This window comes from Rattus rattus, chromosome 2 (genome assembly GCF_011064425.1).
Source record: "Rattus rattus isolate New Zealand chromosome 2, Rrattus_CSIRO_v1, whole genome shotgun sequence".
In the NCBI taxonomy this organism is placed as follows: domain Eukaryota; kingdom Metazoa; phylum Chordata; class Mammalia; order Rodentia; family Muridae; genus Rattus; species Rattus rattus.
In genome coordinates, this window is record NC_046155.1 from 36,508,871 (window position 1) to 36,529,811 (window position 20,941).

General features: G+C 46.2%; 1 protein-coding gene across 1 annotated transcript in view; it reads left to right on the top strand.

Moving 5' to 3' along the window:
- The window catches only part of Ide (insulin degrading enzyme), a 116,937-nt gene that overhangs the window by 78,592 nt on the left and 17,404 nt on the right, over positions 1 to 20,941 (top strand). The window contains 4 exon segments of the mRNA XM_032891853.1: positions 760 to 781; positions 783 to 925; positions 3,611 to 3,883; positions 5,001 to 5,062. Of these exon segments, the coding sequence (XP_032747744.1) occupies positions 760 to 781; positions 783 to 925; positions 3,611 to 3,883; positions 5,001 to 5,062 (500 nt within the window).

Genomic DNA, 20,941 nt, shown 5'->3' on the forward strand with positions numbered 1-20,941 from the left:
AGTCTCAGCACTCGTGAGACAGCGGCGAGAGGATTCCATGGCAGACCCAGCTGTGTTAATTGTCTTCTGTTGCTATGGTAAAACACTGACCAAAGCCTTCCTGGGGAGGAAAGGATTTATCATCTCACAGGGTACAGTCCACCATCAGGGGAAGCCAAGACAGGAACTCAAGGCAGGAGCCTGAAGCAGAAACCCCGAGAAAGGACACTGCTAACTGGCTTACTTCTCATGGCTTACCCAGCCACTTTTCTGGGAGGTTTTATTTAAGACAAGGTGTCACATTGTAACCTTGGCTGGCCTGGAACTCACTAGGTAAACCACACTGTGGCCTCAAACTCATAAAGATCAGCTGTGCTGTGCTGGGAGTAAAGGCAGGCACCAAGCCCCTTCTTGGCTACTTTCTCTTACACAGCCCAGGCCTACCTACCCAGGTGTGGCACTACCACAGTGGGCTGCACTCTTTCTCCCATAAATAAATTACCTACCAAGAAAATGCCCCACTTACATGTCCTCAGATTGGTCTGATGGAGGAAGTTCCTGAACTGAAACTCTTCCTCCCCAGAATGTCTGAACTTGCATCAAATTGATGAATACCAGCACAAACGTTATATGACAGCAAGTTCAAGGCCAGCCTCAGCTACATGGTGAGACTTTGTCTCAAAAACCACTAAGACAAAGACATAAAGTTAAGCAAATGTACTCTGACTTTATTAAAACCACAGATAATTTTGAGCCTGCTCTCTTTCTGAAACTTCTCAGGAGGATGGTTTGTTTACCAGCGAGGAACAAGTCCACAATAACTGTGGCATTGAGATTTACTACCAGACAGACATGCAGAGCACCTCGGAGAACATGTTCCTGGAGCTCTTCTGCCAGATTATCTCTGAGCCTTGCTTCAACACTCTGCATGCCAAGGAGCAGCTTGGTGAGAAGAAAATGGGGATTGCAGGATACCAGAGACTGTAAAGGACATTCCCCACTTGCACAGTCACATGGCACTGTGTACCAAGCCCGCTACATTTAGATGTGAGAGCCTTGTTTGCAGGGAAACTGTGAAAGCCTTGTGTATATGGAGCTGCTTCTGAAAGATGAGCTGTTAACGTCTTGCAGATACAAGAGCTGCTGTGTTCTTCCTTCCTCTTCCTTCTCTTCCTCCTTTTCCTCATCCTTTTTCCTTTCTTTTTTATGGTGAGGAGTTTGGACTCCGTCTCCTCTTTTACATGTTTCTGCCACTGAACTATGTCCTTAGCCCTACTGTTAAAGCAATTCAGAATGAGATGATACTGAGTTTCTATTTCATGCTATAAAAGGTAGGGAAGAAAGAATGCTAGGGGTAGGCCTGCAGGTAGTGCAGGGGAAGCAAGTCCTGCATGGGGAGCTTAGCTTTACAAGCCTTGAACATCTGAGGGCAGTGCTTCCTCTCACGTGTCCCCTGAATCCAGTGCTGGAGAGACACGAAGTGTTTGTTTGCACTTGGTTGGAAGTCCTGGAGAGCCTAGCACTTTTGGTCAATGAGGAAAAAAAAGTTCACACTTGGAAGGTGGAGGCGCCATCCTCAGCTACTTAGACAGTTCTAGACCATTCTGGGCAGCATGAGGCCCATCTCAAAGAAAACAAACAACAAGAACAAAAAGAAGTTCCCATAATGGCTGGGAAGAAAGGATTTGAAAGGATACAGGTGTGTCTCTCCACATACTCTGTCATTTTAAAGCATTCCCTATGCTGGGCGCTGATCTTGGAGAATGGACACATCATGGATAGTTCTTCCTCCCAAAAAAGAGCTCAAGTCACAATGGCTGACCTGTGAAAGAGTAACAATTATTCAGTGTTCCTGTAAGAGTGTTCAAATAGCACAGCTCCTGAGGACTGTAACTTGCCCAGAGACCCTGGGGCCCAGAGTGTCTTCCGTGGTAGATCCATTGACAGAGCTGATGAAGGGAAAAAGCCAGGAGCTCAGTGGAGAGAAGGGTTGGGAATGTTACCTGTGAAGGAAAGGCAACTGGCACTCTGTGAGCACACACAGGGGCGTGACCCCCAGTGGTTGCTGCTGTCTGAGGTGCACAGTCTGCTTCACCTCTGCGGCCTGTTCTGCCTCAAACGTTGGTAACTAAAGTGGAGCCTCCACATCTCCACACACTCTCAGGCCTGTGTCTAGAGCCTGACCTAGTGACTGACAGTGTCCTGGACCTGCACATGCTCTGAGGCCCTGGCTCACCGCACATTCTCCTGGTCTGTGCTGCTCCTGGGCCACATGGGTTCCCTAGTGGCACATGCTGAGCCTGCCACCATTATACATTGGAATTCCATTTGGGGAAGGTGACATTCTATGACTGCAGACACTGCTACCGCATCATCAAGGCCTAGTGATATACACAAGATAGGAAAGACTACCAGTGTGGACAAGGGCGTTGCCCTTGTCCAGAAACTGCTGTACCCAGGTTTGCTGCAGGTTCCCAACTAGAGGAGCATGTCCATCGCCAGAGAATGGACCTGTTGACTAATGAAGAGACTGACTAAACACTTTCAGTGCACATGCACCAGGGCAAGTGTTAGATGCTGAAAGCCGTCAGGGCATGCAATTTACTGTGAACCAAGAGGGCCTGATGCTACTTTGATATCCTGTGGTAACAGCTGGTGCAACACACTGCAAGCCTCCCTTGTTCAATGACCTGATCAATAGTCCTGTCTTTGTGGTCCATAGCAAATATGCCTCTGTTGGCTGCCACGAGTTGGAGATGCCTTGACACCAGCTACTGTAACTGGAGGCCTGTGCCCAGATCTCACACCCTGCTCTGTTCTGAGAGAGAATGCTAGCACTGTTTGCTTCATGTGGGCAGCTCCCCACACTCTGCTCATGCACAGGCCTTCAGGACCCCAGTGAGGCTCTCCGTGGTAGCACCCTTCCACCCACCTCTGATAGTCTCAGAACTCAAAGGAAAAAATACATGGGCCTCTCCTTCTGGCCACTGGAGTCTCTGTCTTCAGCTAGAACTTGCCCACGGTGCTTTTGATGTTGTAGGTGTCACTACTGAACTTGAGCAGGAAGATGCAGCTAGAGTGGCTTTGAACTAGAAAGAGCAAAATAAAATAACGGAGTCTGCAAAAGACGGAGATGGGAGAGAGAGAGAGAATGTGTTGGGGAGGGCACTGTCTCAGCACAGATGTTGGTACATCTGTGACCTTCAGTTGGCTTGTCCTGGAGGGTGGGTTGCCCAGAGCTGGTCCCGGACCAGATTACCCAGCCACTGCTTCATGGAGATGGCTGTATGGGGCTTAGATGGGAAAGCCAGGGCCAGGACTTGGCTAGGGCACCAGAGTGAGCTCCGCAGTTTGGAGGAGGGAATAACTTGCACATAGTAAGCATCAGAGTCAGGGAAGTCATGGGGTTTGAAGGATGAAGAGGATTATGGGTTGTTTTGTTTTTTAAGAAAAAAGTCACCCTCAGTTTTCTTCAGGGAGCCTTTCTGCTCAGTCCTTAGGAAGAGGACATTGCTCTAAGTGGTTCTATCTCCAGGTGCGAGGGAGCTGAAGTGGGTCTTACTTGCTCTGGAAGGCTAAGTGGTCTGAGTCCCGTGCAGAGGTCCTGACGGGCTGTGTGTGTGCTCTTCAGGCTATATCGTCTTCAGTGGGCCTCGTCGGGCCAACGGCATCCAGGGCTTGCGATTCATCATCCAGTCAGAAAAACCACCTCACTACCTGGAAAGCAGAGTGGAAGCCTTCTTGATCACCATGGAAAAGGCCATAGAGGACATGACAGAGGAGGCTTTCCAAAAACACATTCAGGCGTTAGCGATTCGCCGACTCGACAAACCAAAGAAACTCTCTGCAGAGTGCGCGAAGTACTGGGGGGAGATCATCTCCCAGCAGTACAATTATGACAGAGGTATGTAAACAGCTCCGAGGAAAGTCACCGAAAGGTCTGAGGGCACCAGACGCATTCCACGTGGTAATTCATTTTGGGACACTTCTTTAAAAATGTTGTTTTTTAAAATGGATTATTTAACAATTTCCTGCTAGAAACTGTCTCCTCCCAAATTAGATCTGCTCCACGTGTTTCACTGTGTCTGTCATGTCTGTGTAGCCTGTGAGCACTGATACTTGAACATCTATTTTACATACATGACTTGGGGGAAAGTAGCTTAAACTTCCATAAGGAAGTGCTGTCCCTGAACAGTTCAGAATCTCCAAGCTCTCCTCCACTCCAGACGTAGAGGGGTGTGTGTCCTGAAGTCTCCTGCCTACGATTCCTTCCCCATTTCATGCCACAAGAGAGTAAGCAACAAAGGCAAAGCACAGTAGAAACCAGGAGATTGGTGTATCCCTTTTCTGGCATCACCACACTGAAGATTTGACCAGCCGAGGCCATGTGGACTCATTTTTCCTGCCTGTGGCTTTTGGTTTGGTTTTGTTTTATTAAGCCAAGGTCTCACTACATATCTGTGGCTGATCCTGAGCTTGCTGTGTAGGACTGGGCTGGCCTCAGACTCCTAGAGCGCTGAGTTCTGCCTGCCTTGGCATCCCAAGTGCTGGGATTAGAGGTGTGCACCAGTGTGCTCGGCCTTCCCTGTGGTTAGCAGTCGGCTCCCCTGTCAGTTAACTGGTCCTGATCCAGCATCCCACTGTGCATGAAGCAAACTGGTTCCAGGCTGTCGTAGCTACTGTAGCATGTGCTGTGACTTTACCTGGAATCTGCCTCCTGCCTGCTTAGATAGCAGTTGGTGGCTTTAAAACATGGGTTCATGGGCAGGAGAGAAGAGCATCAGTCAAGTACCACCTGCTGCTCAGCCCGAAAACCTGAGTTCGATCCCTGGAACCAACAGGGGGAGAGAAACCCAACCAAAAGCTACACTGTGGCTTTCACACAGGCACACGGATGGGAAAGTCCTTAAACTCGTAGGTGCTCAAGGGGCTCAGAGCGAGGCGCATCGTCTTTCAGTGCAGTACTTTGGACCGTTTAAGGTAGAGAATACTTATGAATTACTGCTTGGTTGTGTTTTCAGATAACATAGAGGTTGCATATTTAAAGACACTCACCAAGGACGATATCATCAAATTCTACAAGGTCAGTGGCTCTGTTATCCAGACTGTTGTATTTTCTGACTAGTATGTATGTATTTACCGCATGTCAAGGTCAGGCAGCTTGCACTAGTTCCTCTCCCACCATGTGGGTCCCTTGCTGCCAGACTTGGCAGTGGGTTTCTTTCCCACCATAGCCGTGTTGGCTCCTCAAGTTTGGTTGACAGTGAACTTGCTACACTGTGGACTGCTGCTTTGAACTGCCCGGACTGGATTTCTGAAGGTGTTTTTGTAGAATTAAGGATTTGGCCTGTTGCTGTTAGACTCAGTTCCCTCTGTGTGACAGGGACTACAGCAGCTCTTGTGGTTTCCAAACCTCCCTTTGCAAGCTCCTTCTCTTGATTCGGCTTCTGCCGAGCTCTGTAAAAACATTGCTGAGCTTTTTAGTGGGGGCAGGGGTAGCAAAGGGAACACAGTACACAGTCAGCTTCCGAGTTTGCTGTGTCTGTGCTTCCCGGGAAGTGTCGCAGAGAGGCCCTGCCCGAGGGCCTCCAGCACAGCTCTAAGAGAACGCTGTTCCAGCTAAGTCTCTCCCTCCATAATGAAGCGAGGAGAGATTAAATAAATGCACATCCTAGTCAGGGTTATCATCACTGCAGTGAGACTCAGGAGCAGAGCAAGCCGGGAGGAAAGGGTTTATGTGGCTGACGCTTCCAAATCACTGTTCATCGCTGAAGGAAGGGGGACAGGGACTCAGACAGGGCAGGTGCCTTGAAGCAGGAGCTGATCAGAGGCCATGGGGGTTTGAGGGAGAGGGCTGCTTACCGGCTTGCTCCTCACATCTTTCTCAGCCTGCTTCCTTATAGAACCCGTGACCACCACAAGCCCCAGGGATGGCCCCACCCATAATAGCCTGGGCCTTCCCCATCAAGCACTAATTAAGAAAGTGCCTTACTGGTTTGCCCACAGCCTGATCTTTAGAGGCATTTTCTCTGCTGAGGTTTCCTCCTCTCAGATTACTCTAGCTTGTGTCAAGTTGACATAAAACTAGCCAGCTAACATAGCCTGTCAAATGAAGAATTTCAAAGCTTATGCCACAGAGGAATTGTGCTTTAAAAGTGTTACACATTTTGAATTTGTTGGGACTTCTAATTTACATAAAATTTACATAAAATATTTTTGTGCTTGATTGTAAAACAAGGAAAATAATAGTCTGTGTTACCTTAGCACCCCAGAGCTGCTCCTTATTTTTTTTATCTACTTAGCCCAGATTGTTTGTGATTCTGATCTATCTGATACAGGAAGAGAACTATGCTCTCTCTTCTGCTCTCTCTCTCTCTCTCTCTCTCTCCTCTCTCCCACAGTGAAGTCAGCACTTGCCATTCCTCTTTAAGATGGCCACACGAAAGCAGTGAGACTCCTACTCACATGTCTGTACTAGGGTTTTCAGCACCCTTTGCTTCATCACCAGGATCCTGTGGCAAGAGAAGAGTCAGGAAACTAGAACAGCCCTGACTTGGCTGTTTCGTAGCAGAAATTGATTATACAGAACACAGTTACTGTGCCATGGTCCCCTCATCTACACATCCACAGAGCTGCTGTTTCCTGTGTCTGCAGAAAAGTCAGTGAGGTTCACATCACCTTAACGATAGACAGGGAGACAGACTGCAGAGCTGGACAGGAAGCTTACGGTCCTGACCACTGTGCAGGGATGAGGGCCTGTATGTTAGCTGGCTGTGGTGGTACTCACCTGAGCCTCACACACACAAAAGGAGACTGTGTCTCAAAACAAACAAAAAGATTCTCTTTTTATTCTGTTGAGGAGGTATTTGCTTGAGTGAGAAGGAGCCTATGGAGGCCGTGAGGAACTCTGGATCCTCTGATTAGAGTCACAGGCAGTTGTGAACGCCTGGTGTTGGTCGAGAACTGAACTCAGACCCTCTGTAAGAGCATTGTAGAGCACTTCTAAGCACTACGCTATTGGTTTTTCAAGGCAAGGGACTCATTCTGTAGCCCAAACTAGCCTTTGAACTAATAGGTAAATTCTTCTTGCCTCTGTGTCTTAAATGTTTGTGGAAATAGCTGTGTAGCATGCCTGGTTCACATGTGTATGTTTGATTTACTGAAGGTAGAAGTGGATGGCTGGACTCATTACTTCTGTTGCCTTGAAGGGAAAGTCTTTCTCTCATTGCACTAAACTCTCTCTCTCCTTTTTTCAACGGCATTTTCTTTTATATGCATATATAAAAGCACATTTCTTGATATTTTCACCCCAGTGCACTCTGTCTCTACTTGAAGAGCCGCAGCAGGCGCTGAGGGTGCAGAGTTGGGTGGGTGTTCACACGTCAGCCTCCGACGTGCCTGATGTGCTCTGGGTCGGCCTGTCCATCCTTGAGATCTGCAGGCAGCTGCAGGAGACATGCAGGTCTGACACAGACCAGGAACTCACACGACCCCCCAAACTAGTTGATCTGTTATTTCACCCAAGTTTGAAGCCTCAGTTTCTGCTCTGTAAAGTAAGAGGCTTATTGAAGGAAGTATGTGATTGCCACTTTGACATTTATTAAATAGGTAGTCTCAGGCTTTTTGACAATCGGAATGTATTTCCTTCCAGATGTTATAAAAATACATTTAGCAGTGTTTATTTCAAACCTGCAGGCTGCTTCCACTTTGTGAGGACAAGTGTTTCTCAGTTGCTTACAAATCAGAGTGATCACATTCAGTCCTTGTCTGGGTTCTGAGATTGTCATCCCAGCAAGTATTTTATCAGCAGCTGTTTCACAAAAGACCACACCCCAGTATAACCTCCAATAATGCCCCCCAGAAGGGATGAAAATAGTGCCTTTTTCTCTGGATAAGAAATGCCTCGTGCTGAGTTTGTGACAATGGTAATTGGTGGAAATCACTGCTCTTGGATTTAAAAATGACACATTTGGCCTGGAGAGGCTCAGTGACCAAGAGCACTTGACTGCTCTTCTATACGTCCTGAGTTCAAATCAGCAACCACATGGCGGCTCTAAACCATCTGTAATGGAATCTAGCACCCTCTTCTGGTGTGTCTGAAGACAGCAACAGTGTATGTACACTTGCCCGTAAAGCAAATAAATCTTTATTTTAAAAAAAGGTTTTAAAACCTATATTTATACTTAACGGGGCTATGTAGAAGAAAGTCATTATTTAATCCCCCTGGTTCCATAAAAAGGTGACTGGCAGACACCCCTGGAAGAAGGGCTTCATGATTAATACGGCAGTGAAGTCATGGAGTATAATACGTTTTAAGTTCTGTAGCCTGTGTTTGCTTTATCTCAATTGGCAAGCATTCTTGTTTAAATTCTCATTCTGGAGCCTTTTGTTTTTTTAAACAAAAGAAACTGTAAAAGCCTTCTCTAAGTTCTGTTTTGCAAAGTAGGAATAGTTTGTTTCTCAAACAAAACAAACAAGGTAGGTAAGGAAATGTAAAACTGAAACGCCTCAGGTTGACAAGAGGGGGTGACAAGGGGTCAGAATAGACTTTTGATGCTCGGTGTTGTAGGTTACTTTTAGTAGAGGGGCAAATGAATGAATCTCTATGAGCTCAAGGCCACTAGTCTACATGTAGTGAGTTCTGGGCTAGCCAAGGCTACAGTGAGACTGTCACTTTGCGGGTTTTGGGAGCAGGATGAAGAGAGGGGTTTCACTCTGTATGTAGCTCTACATGTCCTGGAACTTGAGTCACAGCCTGCTCCCTTGAGTGCTGGAATCAAAGACACAGACACTACTCCAGGCTGAGACCCTGTTTCAAAAAGATCTTTACAAGCAACCTTTTGGGAGGTTTTACAAAGCAAACATTGAGCAAACTTTACTAGAGTAAGAACAAAGTTCTCAGATGAGTTACTTGGAGTCCCTCTACAAGCGCTGACTCCACTCCATTTTCACTGCATTTCCTTTTTAGATACCTGGACCAGTTTTATGAAATCTGCCAATCTGTCCACAGCATTGAGTGGACTTGGTTTGTCCATGCAATCTTTTCCTCTGAGAAGATGTTGCATCAGCCTAAAGGCTGAGAGGGGAAGCTTCATCTAACGGTTATCCCATTGCAAAAAAACAACAAAAGGTCCAGCTTTAGGGAGGGTCAGGAGAAACCCTCCCCTGCTCCACGCACCAGGCCTGTTCTCTCGACGAGGCTTTACAGTGTTGGCTTTGGCCGCCTGTAACGTGAAAACTCCTCAGAAGAACCTGAGGAGGCTAAGAACGGCTTGAGTGCCGCTGACTGAGGCACAGTGTTTCTCCTGGAGTCCACATCATTCATGAAAACCCCGCATCAGGACAACTCACTGAGAAAGATGTGAGCTCATGCAGGAAACTGCTGTATATACAAGGCGGACTCACTAGTATCAGTGTACTGTCCTGTGCTAGGTGAGAAAGCTACTTCTCCCCCAAAACTTTCTAGTACAGAACCGAGAAAGTCTTAGGGGAGCCAGGGTCAGCGATTGTCCTGGAGGAGGGCCACTGAGGAGCCAGGAATTGTGGGCGCAGGCATATGATCTTAACACTGGTGAGGCTGAGGAAGGACTTCAAGTTCAAGGCCTACCTGAGCTGGTGGCATGGCAATAGTCTGCCTGAGAAGGAAAGAGGAGGGAGGGGGGAGGGAGGGAGGAGGGAGGAGGGAGGGAAGGGTGTAGAAAGAAAGAATGGCACGTGACCACTAGGGTGGCCCCAGACATGGGGTGGCTCAACAGGCAGTAAAGGTACTTTTCTGTAAAGCTGACCCCACACAGAAGACAGAGAGATGTTGTCTGTCTGTATATCATTCTCACTATGAGTTTAAACAAATCTTAGTTACCTTGGACTTACGCTTTCTCATCTATAAAATGGGAGTAATTTTGGTAGTGCTAGGGGTGGGTATAGCCCATGGTGAAAAATTGCCCGGTATGTAAGGTTCTGGGTTTGATTCCAAGCACCAAAGAAAGTAAGTCTTGCTTGCCTTGAATCTTTTTAGAGTAAAATCATGTGAGAGGAGAGAAAAGAAGCGTTTTATTCACATCTAACTATGGCAACCTGATTTTTCAGTGCCCCAGAGAACTTCATTTTAGGTTTCTAAGGTGTTTAAGACACTGACCTTGGCTTTCTTGTGCTAGAGATGTTGGCTGTGGGCGCGCAAGGAGACATAAAGTATCCGCCCATGTTCTTGCCAGGGAAAATTCTTGTATGTGTAAGCATTGATAGCACAAAAACTCTGTGTTTAATCTCGACGTGAACCATATGGCTGACTCTTGATAAATCCACCCACAGAGCACACCAGGGGAGATCTAAGACAAAGGAATCCCTGGGCAGGCTCTGTTCTGTTGACAGGTTGGGGCAGGGAGGGAAATGGGAGGGAGCTGGTGGCTGGCAATCTGGGCACTCATGTCCAAAAGCTCAGGTGGAACCACCTCTGGTGGCATGGAGAGGAGTGTCGTCTGCAGTCTCTGGCTCGTCAGAAAGGGCCAGAGCCTCAGATCTCTTGCAGGCAGACTGCAGAGTAACTCTGCTCTCGCCAGGTACTCACACGGCTCACATCCCTGTGAGCAGTGCTAGATGAGCACTCAGGACCTGCAAAGCCTGCGACTGGGCCTGGTACAGAGAACGTGTAGCTAAGGACTAGAGTACTCGCTTAGATTTTTCTTTGAGACGCCTCTTGCTGACATAATGTGGGCCAGGACCACATAGAGGAGAGACTCTGTTTTCTTACAGGTCCTGTGGTTGGAGAGTTCTCAGAATGATAGTAAATCTTTCAGCTGCACTTTGCTCACAGATAAGAGGCACTCTGAAAAGCTAGCCTGAGGCCTTCTATACTTTAAAGGGCTAGTGATCATGGAGGAATGAGAACACTGTCTGATACAGGTGCTGGTGTAAGAGCTGACCATTTTGAGTCTCCTCGTGTGTCTCTGCCACTCTCGGCCCCCGCCTGCCAGTCTGCCTTTGCCGTTTCACAGTCATGTGCTCAGGCTGGCCTCCAGGCTGTATGGCTGGGCATGCTTCAAACTCCTAATCCTCCTGCCTCCACCTCATCGGTGCTGGGCGTGGGTGGCTCAGCCCGGCTTTCAAGCCGCCTCTGGTGTGAACTATGTAGCTGTGCACTGAGTCTCTGTCATGCCATACAGACTCCCTGCCCACACCAGAGCTTGGTGTGTGGCCCTTTCTGCAGTGTCAGTATCTGTACTAATCTCGAAAGACTAGCATTTTCTGAAGGAGTGAGGAGAGGGTGCATGCAGGCTTGTGCTCTGGGTGTAAGCCAGCCAGCCATGGATGCCTAGGAAGGCAAAAGGGTGCCGCGTCTCTCAGAGCAGACTTTCCGAGTCCATGCCCTGCCACTGTATTGCACTCATCCTGCTCTTCCGAGCTGTCACCACCCTGCTCAGCCCAATTTCTCACATAGCACATTACCTCCTTTTCAGCCTGAGGTGATTCATAACACATTCTGGATTCAAGCTTGGCCCTGCACTGTTCCCTCAGACCACACACATCACTGGCGAAACCGACAAAACGCTGAAGCAAAGATTCAAATCAGTCTCCGCCAGGAAAGCGAGTCTCAGCTTTGGTAGTTTGCCAGAAACGCAATAGAGAGACCAAACAGAAAGAGGTATCAGGCATTATTATGTAGAATGTTAAAAACCCAAAGTAATAAAATTATAAAGTCTTATAGATGTAGAATATTTTATCTCTAAATATTTTTAATCTTTTTATTCTAAAAGAAATTTCCTTATATTAACTCAGCTTTAATCTGAGAGAAAGATATCTCAGTACAATCCTGCTTCTTCTATTCCAAAAATAGTCGCTTGTCTGATAAGAGCTCTTAAAGGCTTCAGAACATTTAGAAAGGATTACCTGAGATGCTGATCAGCTCAGATCTGCTTCTGTCGAGTGGTCCCTGATGAACCAGCAGAGCACGCAGTGAGCAGATAGTGCACAAAGCGGTTCCAGCGTTCTGCTTACTAGTGAACCTGCTGATTAACTAAGGCATGGTTTTAATGTTTTATAAAACTTGGGTATATTTTTAACCTTCTTAGTCAAATGCTGAAACCAGAATACCCAATTTACAGTGCTAGAAATGCAGATTAACCTTTAAATGAAGTTGAATTTCTCAGAGTTCCTGTGGGAGTTCTCTCTCATCAATTCTGTTGACATTTCTTGTTTCGTGAGTTGGTCTGCTGTGTTCATCAGCAGACCAGCGTGCTACTGTACAGCGTGTGAGACATGCTGTGCTGACATCAACTGTTATTGTGACTCCCAAACTCCTGGGTGAAGTTGAACCGTGTGTGAACTAAAACGTTTGCCTTTAGGGACTCAAAGGCAGCAAATACAAAGCCACCTCCTTGAGATACAAAACTCATGTTTTAAACAGCCAGTCTCCTACAAGACTCAAACTCCCCACTGCTTCTGGTCTCTGTCTTGCCTTGAGGTGTTATTTTTTGAACCTGTGAATATAAACATAAGATGATGACTGGGGGACTTTTTAAAAATATTTTTTCACAAAGATATTATTTTAGGTGAAAATGTTACTGTGAGATTTTAACAGCTGTTTTAAAGTATTTGCTATTATTAAAACTATTTCAAGAAAGCGTGGCTGTACTCCCACACACAGGCAATAGTAACAGAAAAGATGCTCCTGTTTGTCCTGGCTCAGCAAAGTACAGAATGGCGTTTCAGTGGCGATTTTACTGCCCGTGTGCCTTTGATTTGCCAGGGATTTTTCACAAATCTTCAAGCCACAGCTAAGTTCACATTTCCAACACGGTGAACTTGGGCAATCAGGAGCCGCTCTCCCGTGGTGCTGGGCAATCTTTTACCCACATGTTCCTAAGAGTTCTCATGAAAAGCCCGGTCTGTGTCCATCAGAAGACGTTAGTCTACACTGCCCTTCTCCTCAGAGAAAGCTTCAGCCCAGCAGCTATCGTCGACTTTGAACTCCTCTCGATCCTCCTCCGCCTCTCAGTGCTGAGACAGTGTCTCCACCCACCTTGATATGACTATACACAGCTTTCATTGGCCTACAAAATATACACAAGATGAATCTAGACTTGATCCTAGTGTTGAGATCCATCATTGTGAAAGCGAACTACGGTCTACCTTTCCAATAATGACCACATGCCGTTGGTAACTGGCTCTTAAAAAAATGGGTACAGTTAAAAAGTTTGTCTTTACCTGTGTGAAAGGCACCTGAAGAGATTGGAAACAATCCCATGTCAGTTTTCCATGAACCTGCACGTGTGTTCAGTGTGTTCCAGAGCCCTGTGTCACTTGGTATCCAACCGCTCATCTCAGTGGGTGGGTCAGGTGTGAATTCACGGACAGTAACATACCACCTAGAGATCTTCAAGGTACTCGAAGGCTGCAAAGTGAAGTTGTGAAAAAGTCATGAGTTGCCAGGAGACTTAAAAAGTACTTTAATGATCCAATGTGTAAGAGCATGTGAAACCCTGCCAGTGTGGCAGGGTCCTAGGGTTATCCTGTTTACACAAATCTGACCTGGGACTCCTGCACTCCGTGTTGTATTGCCTTGCTTTACAGTTTCAGAAATACTTCAGCTTCCTCGTCAGCATCTGCCCTTGGCAGGATAGTCTGTTAGAGAAGCAGCTGTGGCTGGATTTGGGTATGCGTGCATGAGCCCATAAGTTGCACTTTCGCTGGTGCTGATAACTGCAGTTAACGACAGCTCGTTCGCTTCCCTTCTGGATACAATGATGTAAAAGGAACCCCTCTGGGTTTACGGAGACCAAGTCTCCACTTAAGCAGTGGCATCACTGACTCAAATGTAGCTAAACTCCTCATACTCCAATAAAGAAATTTAATTAACACCGATTTAACATCAATATTTCGAAGTAGATGAGAGGGGGCCCTTCCTCAGCTCATATCATAGTAACAAAGTGAAGAAAAAACATGGCATATGATATTTCAGGTTAATAAGATGTTTTGATGATGGTCTTCAAACGCGGGTCCCCTCTGCCCCACTAAAGGTAGAAATAGCTACTACTTAATGATGGGGTGCTGATATTTCTCCCAAGGCCCTCAGGAGGTCCTTCTCTAGTCAGTCTTGTGTCTGAGGGTCCCAGACAAAAAGCAGCAGGGAGTATCTAGCAAGATAGGAAAAGAAAGTTGTTTGTGGGCAACATGGTCATGTACAAAAAAAAAAAACATAAGGAATCTTCAGAATTATTAACAAGGTGTGAGGAAAGCATGACAAAAGATAGTCCGCTTAATTACTCTGTGTGGGGTGTGTGCGTAAAACAGAATTTAATGCTTGAATAAGTCAATGTGAGGAGTTCAGGGGATAGGTGCCAGGACATGGAAAAGTTAAATGCTAGGTACAGCAGACACAGTGAAGGTTAATATTAACCAGATGGGTGGGAGAGCAGAGAAGGCCTGTGGCTGTGCATGAGGAAACATGGAGCTTGAAATAGCTCTAACAGGGGAAAGCAAAGCAAGACTCAAGTTGTTTAAAAGCAAATGAGGTTGGGTGTGCTGGCCCAACAGCAGCCAGAGACAGTTTGAGGCCAGCCTGGTCCTGCGTGAGAATTCCTAACTAGCCAAGGACCTGCGGTGAGACCACTCTCTAAGTGGTGAGGGCGAGATGAGAATGCTTGCCACCTGAAATCCAGTGCTCGTCCTGACCAGCTCCACTCTCTGGTGCTCAGATTATAGGCCTGTGGCTGAGAGTATGTTCCAGTGGAAGGTTTTAGGCTCACTTATTTGGGAGTCTTAATGGTTGTGCATGCACTGCTAAAGGATTCTACGCATGTCGTGCCAGAAGTTGGTATGCATCTGGGGTGAAGACAAAGTCTTAGAGTTTGTCGCATCTAGGTCTGGCCGTGCACCCTCATGATCCCAACACTGGGATCAGAGACATGAAGTTCAGGGTCACCGATTAATATGTGAAGACTCTGTCTTTGAAAAACAAAAACACAGGGCTGGGGTTAGCTCAGTGGTAGAAAGCGCACACAAGGCGCAAGGCCCTGGGTTCAGGATCCCCAGCTCCGACAAAAAAAAGAAACAAGCTGAAGTGCCTGAGCTCTGGCCAGCACAAGTGAGGTGCATGCAGGTATATAACACCCTTCATGGAGGCTCGAAGACGCTGGCATCTATTCCAATTGTGAGAGTGTCTCCTGATCAGTGATGGAATGTTATTTTGTATTTCTCTTTAATATTTTTAAATGTGTGTGTGTGTGTGTGTGTTCGTGGGAGTGCACACGTGTGTCCAGGTCTTCTGGTGTCAGCCAGTTAAGCCGTACTACTCTTGGCTTAAGAGGCTTTAGCTGGATTTAGCTCAGTGGTAGAGCGCTCCCACTAGCTAAGCGCCACAGGCGCTGGGTTCGGGTCCCCAGCTCCGAGAGGCTTTAAAATTGTGTGTGAGTGTATTGAGGGGTGTGCCCATGCCACACCACCAATGTGGAGGGCAGGATAATAAGCAGGTGGTTCTCTCTCCTGCCATGTAGGTCTTGAAATGAGCACAGATCCTTTGGGCTTAGCACCAAGTGACTGAACCATCTAGCATCTTGCCAACCTATTTAAGACAGGGCCTTGCTGTTTATTCTAGGCCAGCCTTGAACAGATTTGCTTGTCTCTGCCTCCAAAGTTCTGGGATTAAAGGCATGTGCCACCATGCCTTTATTTTGTTGTGATGATACTCATCCTATTCTGGCCATTTGGTCTGGGGAAAGGTGGTACTGACAGTGCAAAGCCAACTCTGTCCACCAGGCGGAGACAAAACACTTCTTAGTGAGAGCAGTCCACACAAAACCTGATTTCAAAGCCAACTCCCATTTATGTAATACAGAAATCGGCAAAAATGTGGCAAGAGCTAAGTGTGCACACCTGTAATCCCAGAATTTGGGAGGTTGAGACAGGATTGCAAGACTTAGCTGGGGTTACACAGCTAGACCCTGTCTAGAAGGTAGGTGGAATTCTTGGTCCTATTGCTTGCCTCCCAAAGAATTTTGTCATCATTGGAGAAAATGCCAGGAACTGATTTTAAAACTAATTTGTGGCTACAAATGTATCTTATTCATCTAATTACATGACATTGTATCTACAGATATTTTTCATCATTTTCCTTACTCAGCTGACGAAAACCACACCAGAAATTTTCACTTCAAAACTGGGACCAATGTGTAGCTTCTCCTCCCATCCCCTGCCCTCCTCTTTGTCCTGAACCTAGGCTCTTGCTCATGTTGTAGACCTAGCATGTGATCATATTTTACCCCCATGCTTCGCTAAGACAACCATCCCCGCTCCCTCTCCGGGCTCTTTGGTAACTTCCTCTTTGTATTCCTTTGTCCCCGTGTAGGTAAGTGGAGACGGTCAGAGATGTCTGTAAAAGCCACACACAATCCTCCACTCAGGAGTTTTTCCCCATACCCCTCCCTCCTGTCCCTTGCCTCATCCTACTGCGGTTCAGCAGCCGTCCCTGTCCCTGTGATGACGTGTGAGGACAAAGGCCACTACTAAGGATGGCAAAAAGGTTCAGGGGCCCCTTCCTGGTGACCATTCTGAGCAATGTCTATGTCGGTGGGGGTTACAGAGGCATGAACTTGTTTTTGAGACTTAGGAGTAACGGTTGAACAGGCTTCCGGTTGCGGGTAAATGTATTCCTAGGCAATCCATCACTGATATTAACACGTTGGGCTGCTGTGTAGGGCATGCGGGGAGTGTGTTGGAGCACAGAGCCCAGACCAGGAGAGACGAAGCTGTCGAGGGTTGGACTTGCGCATGCCTACAGCGCCTCCTCAAGGCAGGGGCACGGCTTCTGAAAGTAGCCAGGACTACACCGTGCGTTACCCCATAAGCTACGAGATGGAAAGAAACTGCATATTCCTTTCCTGAGGGAAACCAGAGTTTTAGGTTTATGCTAGGCCAACGAGGTGACCAGGGGAGGAGTGGCCTAAAGGGTGAACACACACACACACACACACACACACACACACACACCACACCACACCACACCATCCAACCGTGACAGAATTGGCCTTCTCACCTGGGTCCCTGCTCCTGTGACTGCCTCCGAGGTCTCTGGTGTCCCCAGACGCATGCACAGATGATCGGGACAATGTTTACTACTGTGCAGACTGTCTACCAGCGCAAATGTCACTTAACTCATCTTCGCCCCCGACGCCTCCACTCATCTTCCTCTTTCTCCTCTGTGTTTACTTAACCTGTTGCTGTAAACCTCAGGTTACCCATTTTATTCTGTTTCTTTTGGGGATGAAAAGTTGAGTTTCTGTCCTATAGACCTTGATTTCCAATTAAGTATATTATCAAATGTTAATGCCACAACTAGTGGGTTAGCTTTAGGGTAGAAATTTGTGTTGGGTGTGTGTATGCAAAAATAGGTATTTATGGGGTTGGGATTTAGCTCAGTGTTTAAACGACATATAAACCACAAAGAGCCCTGGATTAGGTCCCAGCTCGAAAAAATTTTATTGGGATTATAGCAATGGCTGGCACTGAACTCACATGTAAAGACAGACTGACACCGACAATGCAATCTGCCTGCCCTGCCTCCAACACTGGGATTAAACGATGTGCACCTCTACATCTAGCTATTCATTTTTAAACTATATGTGTTGGTATTGGGAGAGGAAAATAACCCGTGGTGGAGGTCAGGGACAGCTTGTAGACTGGTTCTCACTTTCTATGCGAGTCCCAGGGGCTAAAACAGCACCATATCCCGTTGATTACAGAGTGAATGGTTAAGCAAAGCAATACAAAACAAACAAACAAACTAAGCCGTTCCTTTACTAACTACTTTCAGCCTGTGATTTCTACCACGTGGGAACCAAACCAAGAAGCAGAAGTCTTACAGTGAGGCAACACTGAGCACAACAAGACAGTAAAGGACAGAGGGCTTTCCTCCTGAGAACCAGCCCTAGTCCGGGAGATTACTTGTACAATGTTGTACCATGGTTCTGTGTGTCCAACTTGACACAAACTGGAGTTATCAATAGGAGCCTAGTTGAAATGCTCCAGGGATCAGCTGCTAAGGCATTTCTCAACCAGATGATCAAGAAGGACCCAGCCATTATGGGTGGTGCCGTCCCTGAGCTAGTGGTCCTGGGTTCTATAAGAAAACAACAGCAAGCCAGGAAACAAGCTGGTGAGTAACATCCTCATGGCCTCACCATCAGTTCTTGCTTCCTAACCTGTTGAGTCCCTAGTCCTGACCTTTGATAACAACAGATAACAGAGTGTAGGCTGAATCAAACCAACACTCCTCCCCAATAGCTTTGGTCAAGATGCTTACACAGGGATAGAAACCCTGCCTAGGCCCCATTTCTGACATTCTGACTCCAGAGAAAACCACCATCCTGGGACCTGTGCAGGGCTCTGGTTACTGCCTGAATCAAGAAACCCTCCGAGCAACCAACCCACCCAACCCACAACAACCCACCCCCACAAAACACCCCCCCAACCCCCCAAAAAAAAAAACTTAAAGCCCCCAGGCAGGCACCACCAGCGAGACCAAACCACCTGCTCAGCACCTACCTGGCTGGTCTCCAGGACCAGAAACAAAATCCTCTGAACGGACATTTCGGACTTTTAATGAGACCCAACCTCGATGATCCAGGCCTGCAGCTCTGCTCCCAAACCTGGAGAAGAGTTCACAGCTCGGACAGAGTGGCACATGAGGCAGAAGCGGGAGAGACCACCAATACTACTCACTCCTGCACATCCTGACAGAAAACTCTCCCGGCCTCAGGAACCCGGAAGACCAGGCACCGGACTGCAAGTCCCAGAACTACACGGACCAGAAGGACCCGGATCAACAATTCTCTACCCAAATCCCGTGGAGGAAGAAGCTAAGCCTTCAGAGAGGCAGACACGCCTGGAAAGCAAGAGACCTCTGCCCACCCTGACTCAGTAGAACACCTATGCATCCAGGACCCCGGTGCCTGAGATCCCGGAGCAAAATGAGCCTTCTGTTGCCGACCACGGAGGCTAAGCCTTCCGAACCCAGGACCAGAGCTAATAGCTTTCTACTCAAGCCCATGACCTGCCTGGATCGGACTCAGGCACAGGCACAGGACAGCTTAAGACCAGTAAGCAGGAACTCCATCCAAGCAAAACAATCTGTCCCCATAACGGCTGAAACAGAAAACAGGTCTACAACACTCTGACACAATAGGACTGTACTGTCAAAATAACAGAAAATAACACAGAAGACAATCTGATGGCGAGAGGCAAGCAGAACCAACAACAGAAACCTAAACTACATAATCATCAAGGCCACTCCCACAAGAAAACACTAAATATCAAACAACAGAAAAGCAAGATCTATATTTAAAACCATATTCAATCTGTGACAGGACTTCAAGAAGAAATAAAAAAACTCCCTTAGAAAAACATAAACAGTAAAGAAGCCTATAAGAATCCAAAAATCTGAAAGAATTGAAACACAATCAAACAGTTGAAGGAATTAAAAATGGTAAAAGAAAGAACACAGAAACAACCCTGGATATGAAAACTAAAGAAGACAAAGAGCCTGTGATACAAAGCATCACCAACAGAATAAGAGATGAAGAGAATCTCAGGACAGACAGAAATCATCCGACACAACTATCCAATAATATAAACAGAAAAATATGTCCAAAACATACAAATCAGGACTCAATGAAGATCAACCTAAGGATAATAAGAAAGAGGTGAAACTCCCAGCTCAAGGACAAGTAAATATCTATACAAAAATCACAGAAGAAAACTTTCTAACCTAGAAAGGAATTAACATGACATACAGAAGCATACAAAACTCCAAATAGATTGGACCAGAAAAACTCCTCCATGCCAAATACAAAATAAAATAATAAAAGCAGTAAAGAGGGAAAAAGGTCAAAGTATATAGGCAGACCTATCAGAATCCTGAACTTCACCAGAGACTATAAATCCAGAGATCCTGGACAGATGTCATACAAACCCTAGAGCACAAATGTCAGCCCCAGTTTGTATCTCAGTCGCCAGTATTCCATGACCCAAATTTTGTAATCTTTCCTACAAATCCAGTGCCAGGATATGGTAAAGCCCAACCACATGAGGCAAGCTACACACAGGACTTAAAAAATGATAATTACATTATATGGGAAACACCTCAGGACAAGACAGACACTAGGTAAAAGGCTGAAGCAACTTTCAAACAAATGGACAGAAAAACAAGCTGGGCCTACATGACAAATCAATTTTCAATAAAGTCTCAAAAAAGATAAGGAAAGGACACTTCATATTATCAAGAACAATCTGGGAACTCAATCATAAATATCTATGCTCCAAAAAAGGGCACCTACACACATAAAAAAACCTACAAGCTCAAAACACCTCACACACAATAATAGTGGGAACAACACCTCTCATCAATAGATGGATCATTGAGCAGAAATTAAACAGAACACAAACAAGATAAAGAAGTCATGAGACCAGATAACTATAGAGTATCCTAAAGCAAAGGATTATACATCCTATCACCACCTAAACTTACCCATGGTTATATCATCAAAACAAGCCTCATACAGAATAAAGTAATCAATAAGGAATGCCCACATATACAGAGTTGAACAATATACACTCAATACCTGGTGGAAAGAAATAAAAGAGGTATACATAAAAGATTAAAACTCTAACACTCTGAGTGCATACAGAAAGATACAGGAGACACAAGCAAATGAAACAAAAGGACTATAGAACAACCAAGAACCAAAGTTGGTTCTTTGAGAAAATCAACAAAGATAAAGCCAGACCACAGAGGGACAAGGGGGTGTCAAATTAACAAAATAGAAATGAAAAGAACTGTTCATAAATCAGGAAATTCAAAAATCAGATCCTACTAAAGCCTATATTCAACAATTGAAAATCTGGACAATTTCTGATACCAGGTACAAGATAAATCAGACAGATAAACCATTCACACGACCATAACTCTCTTGAA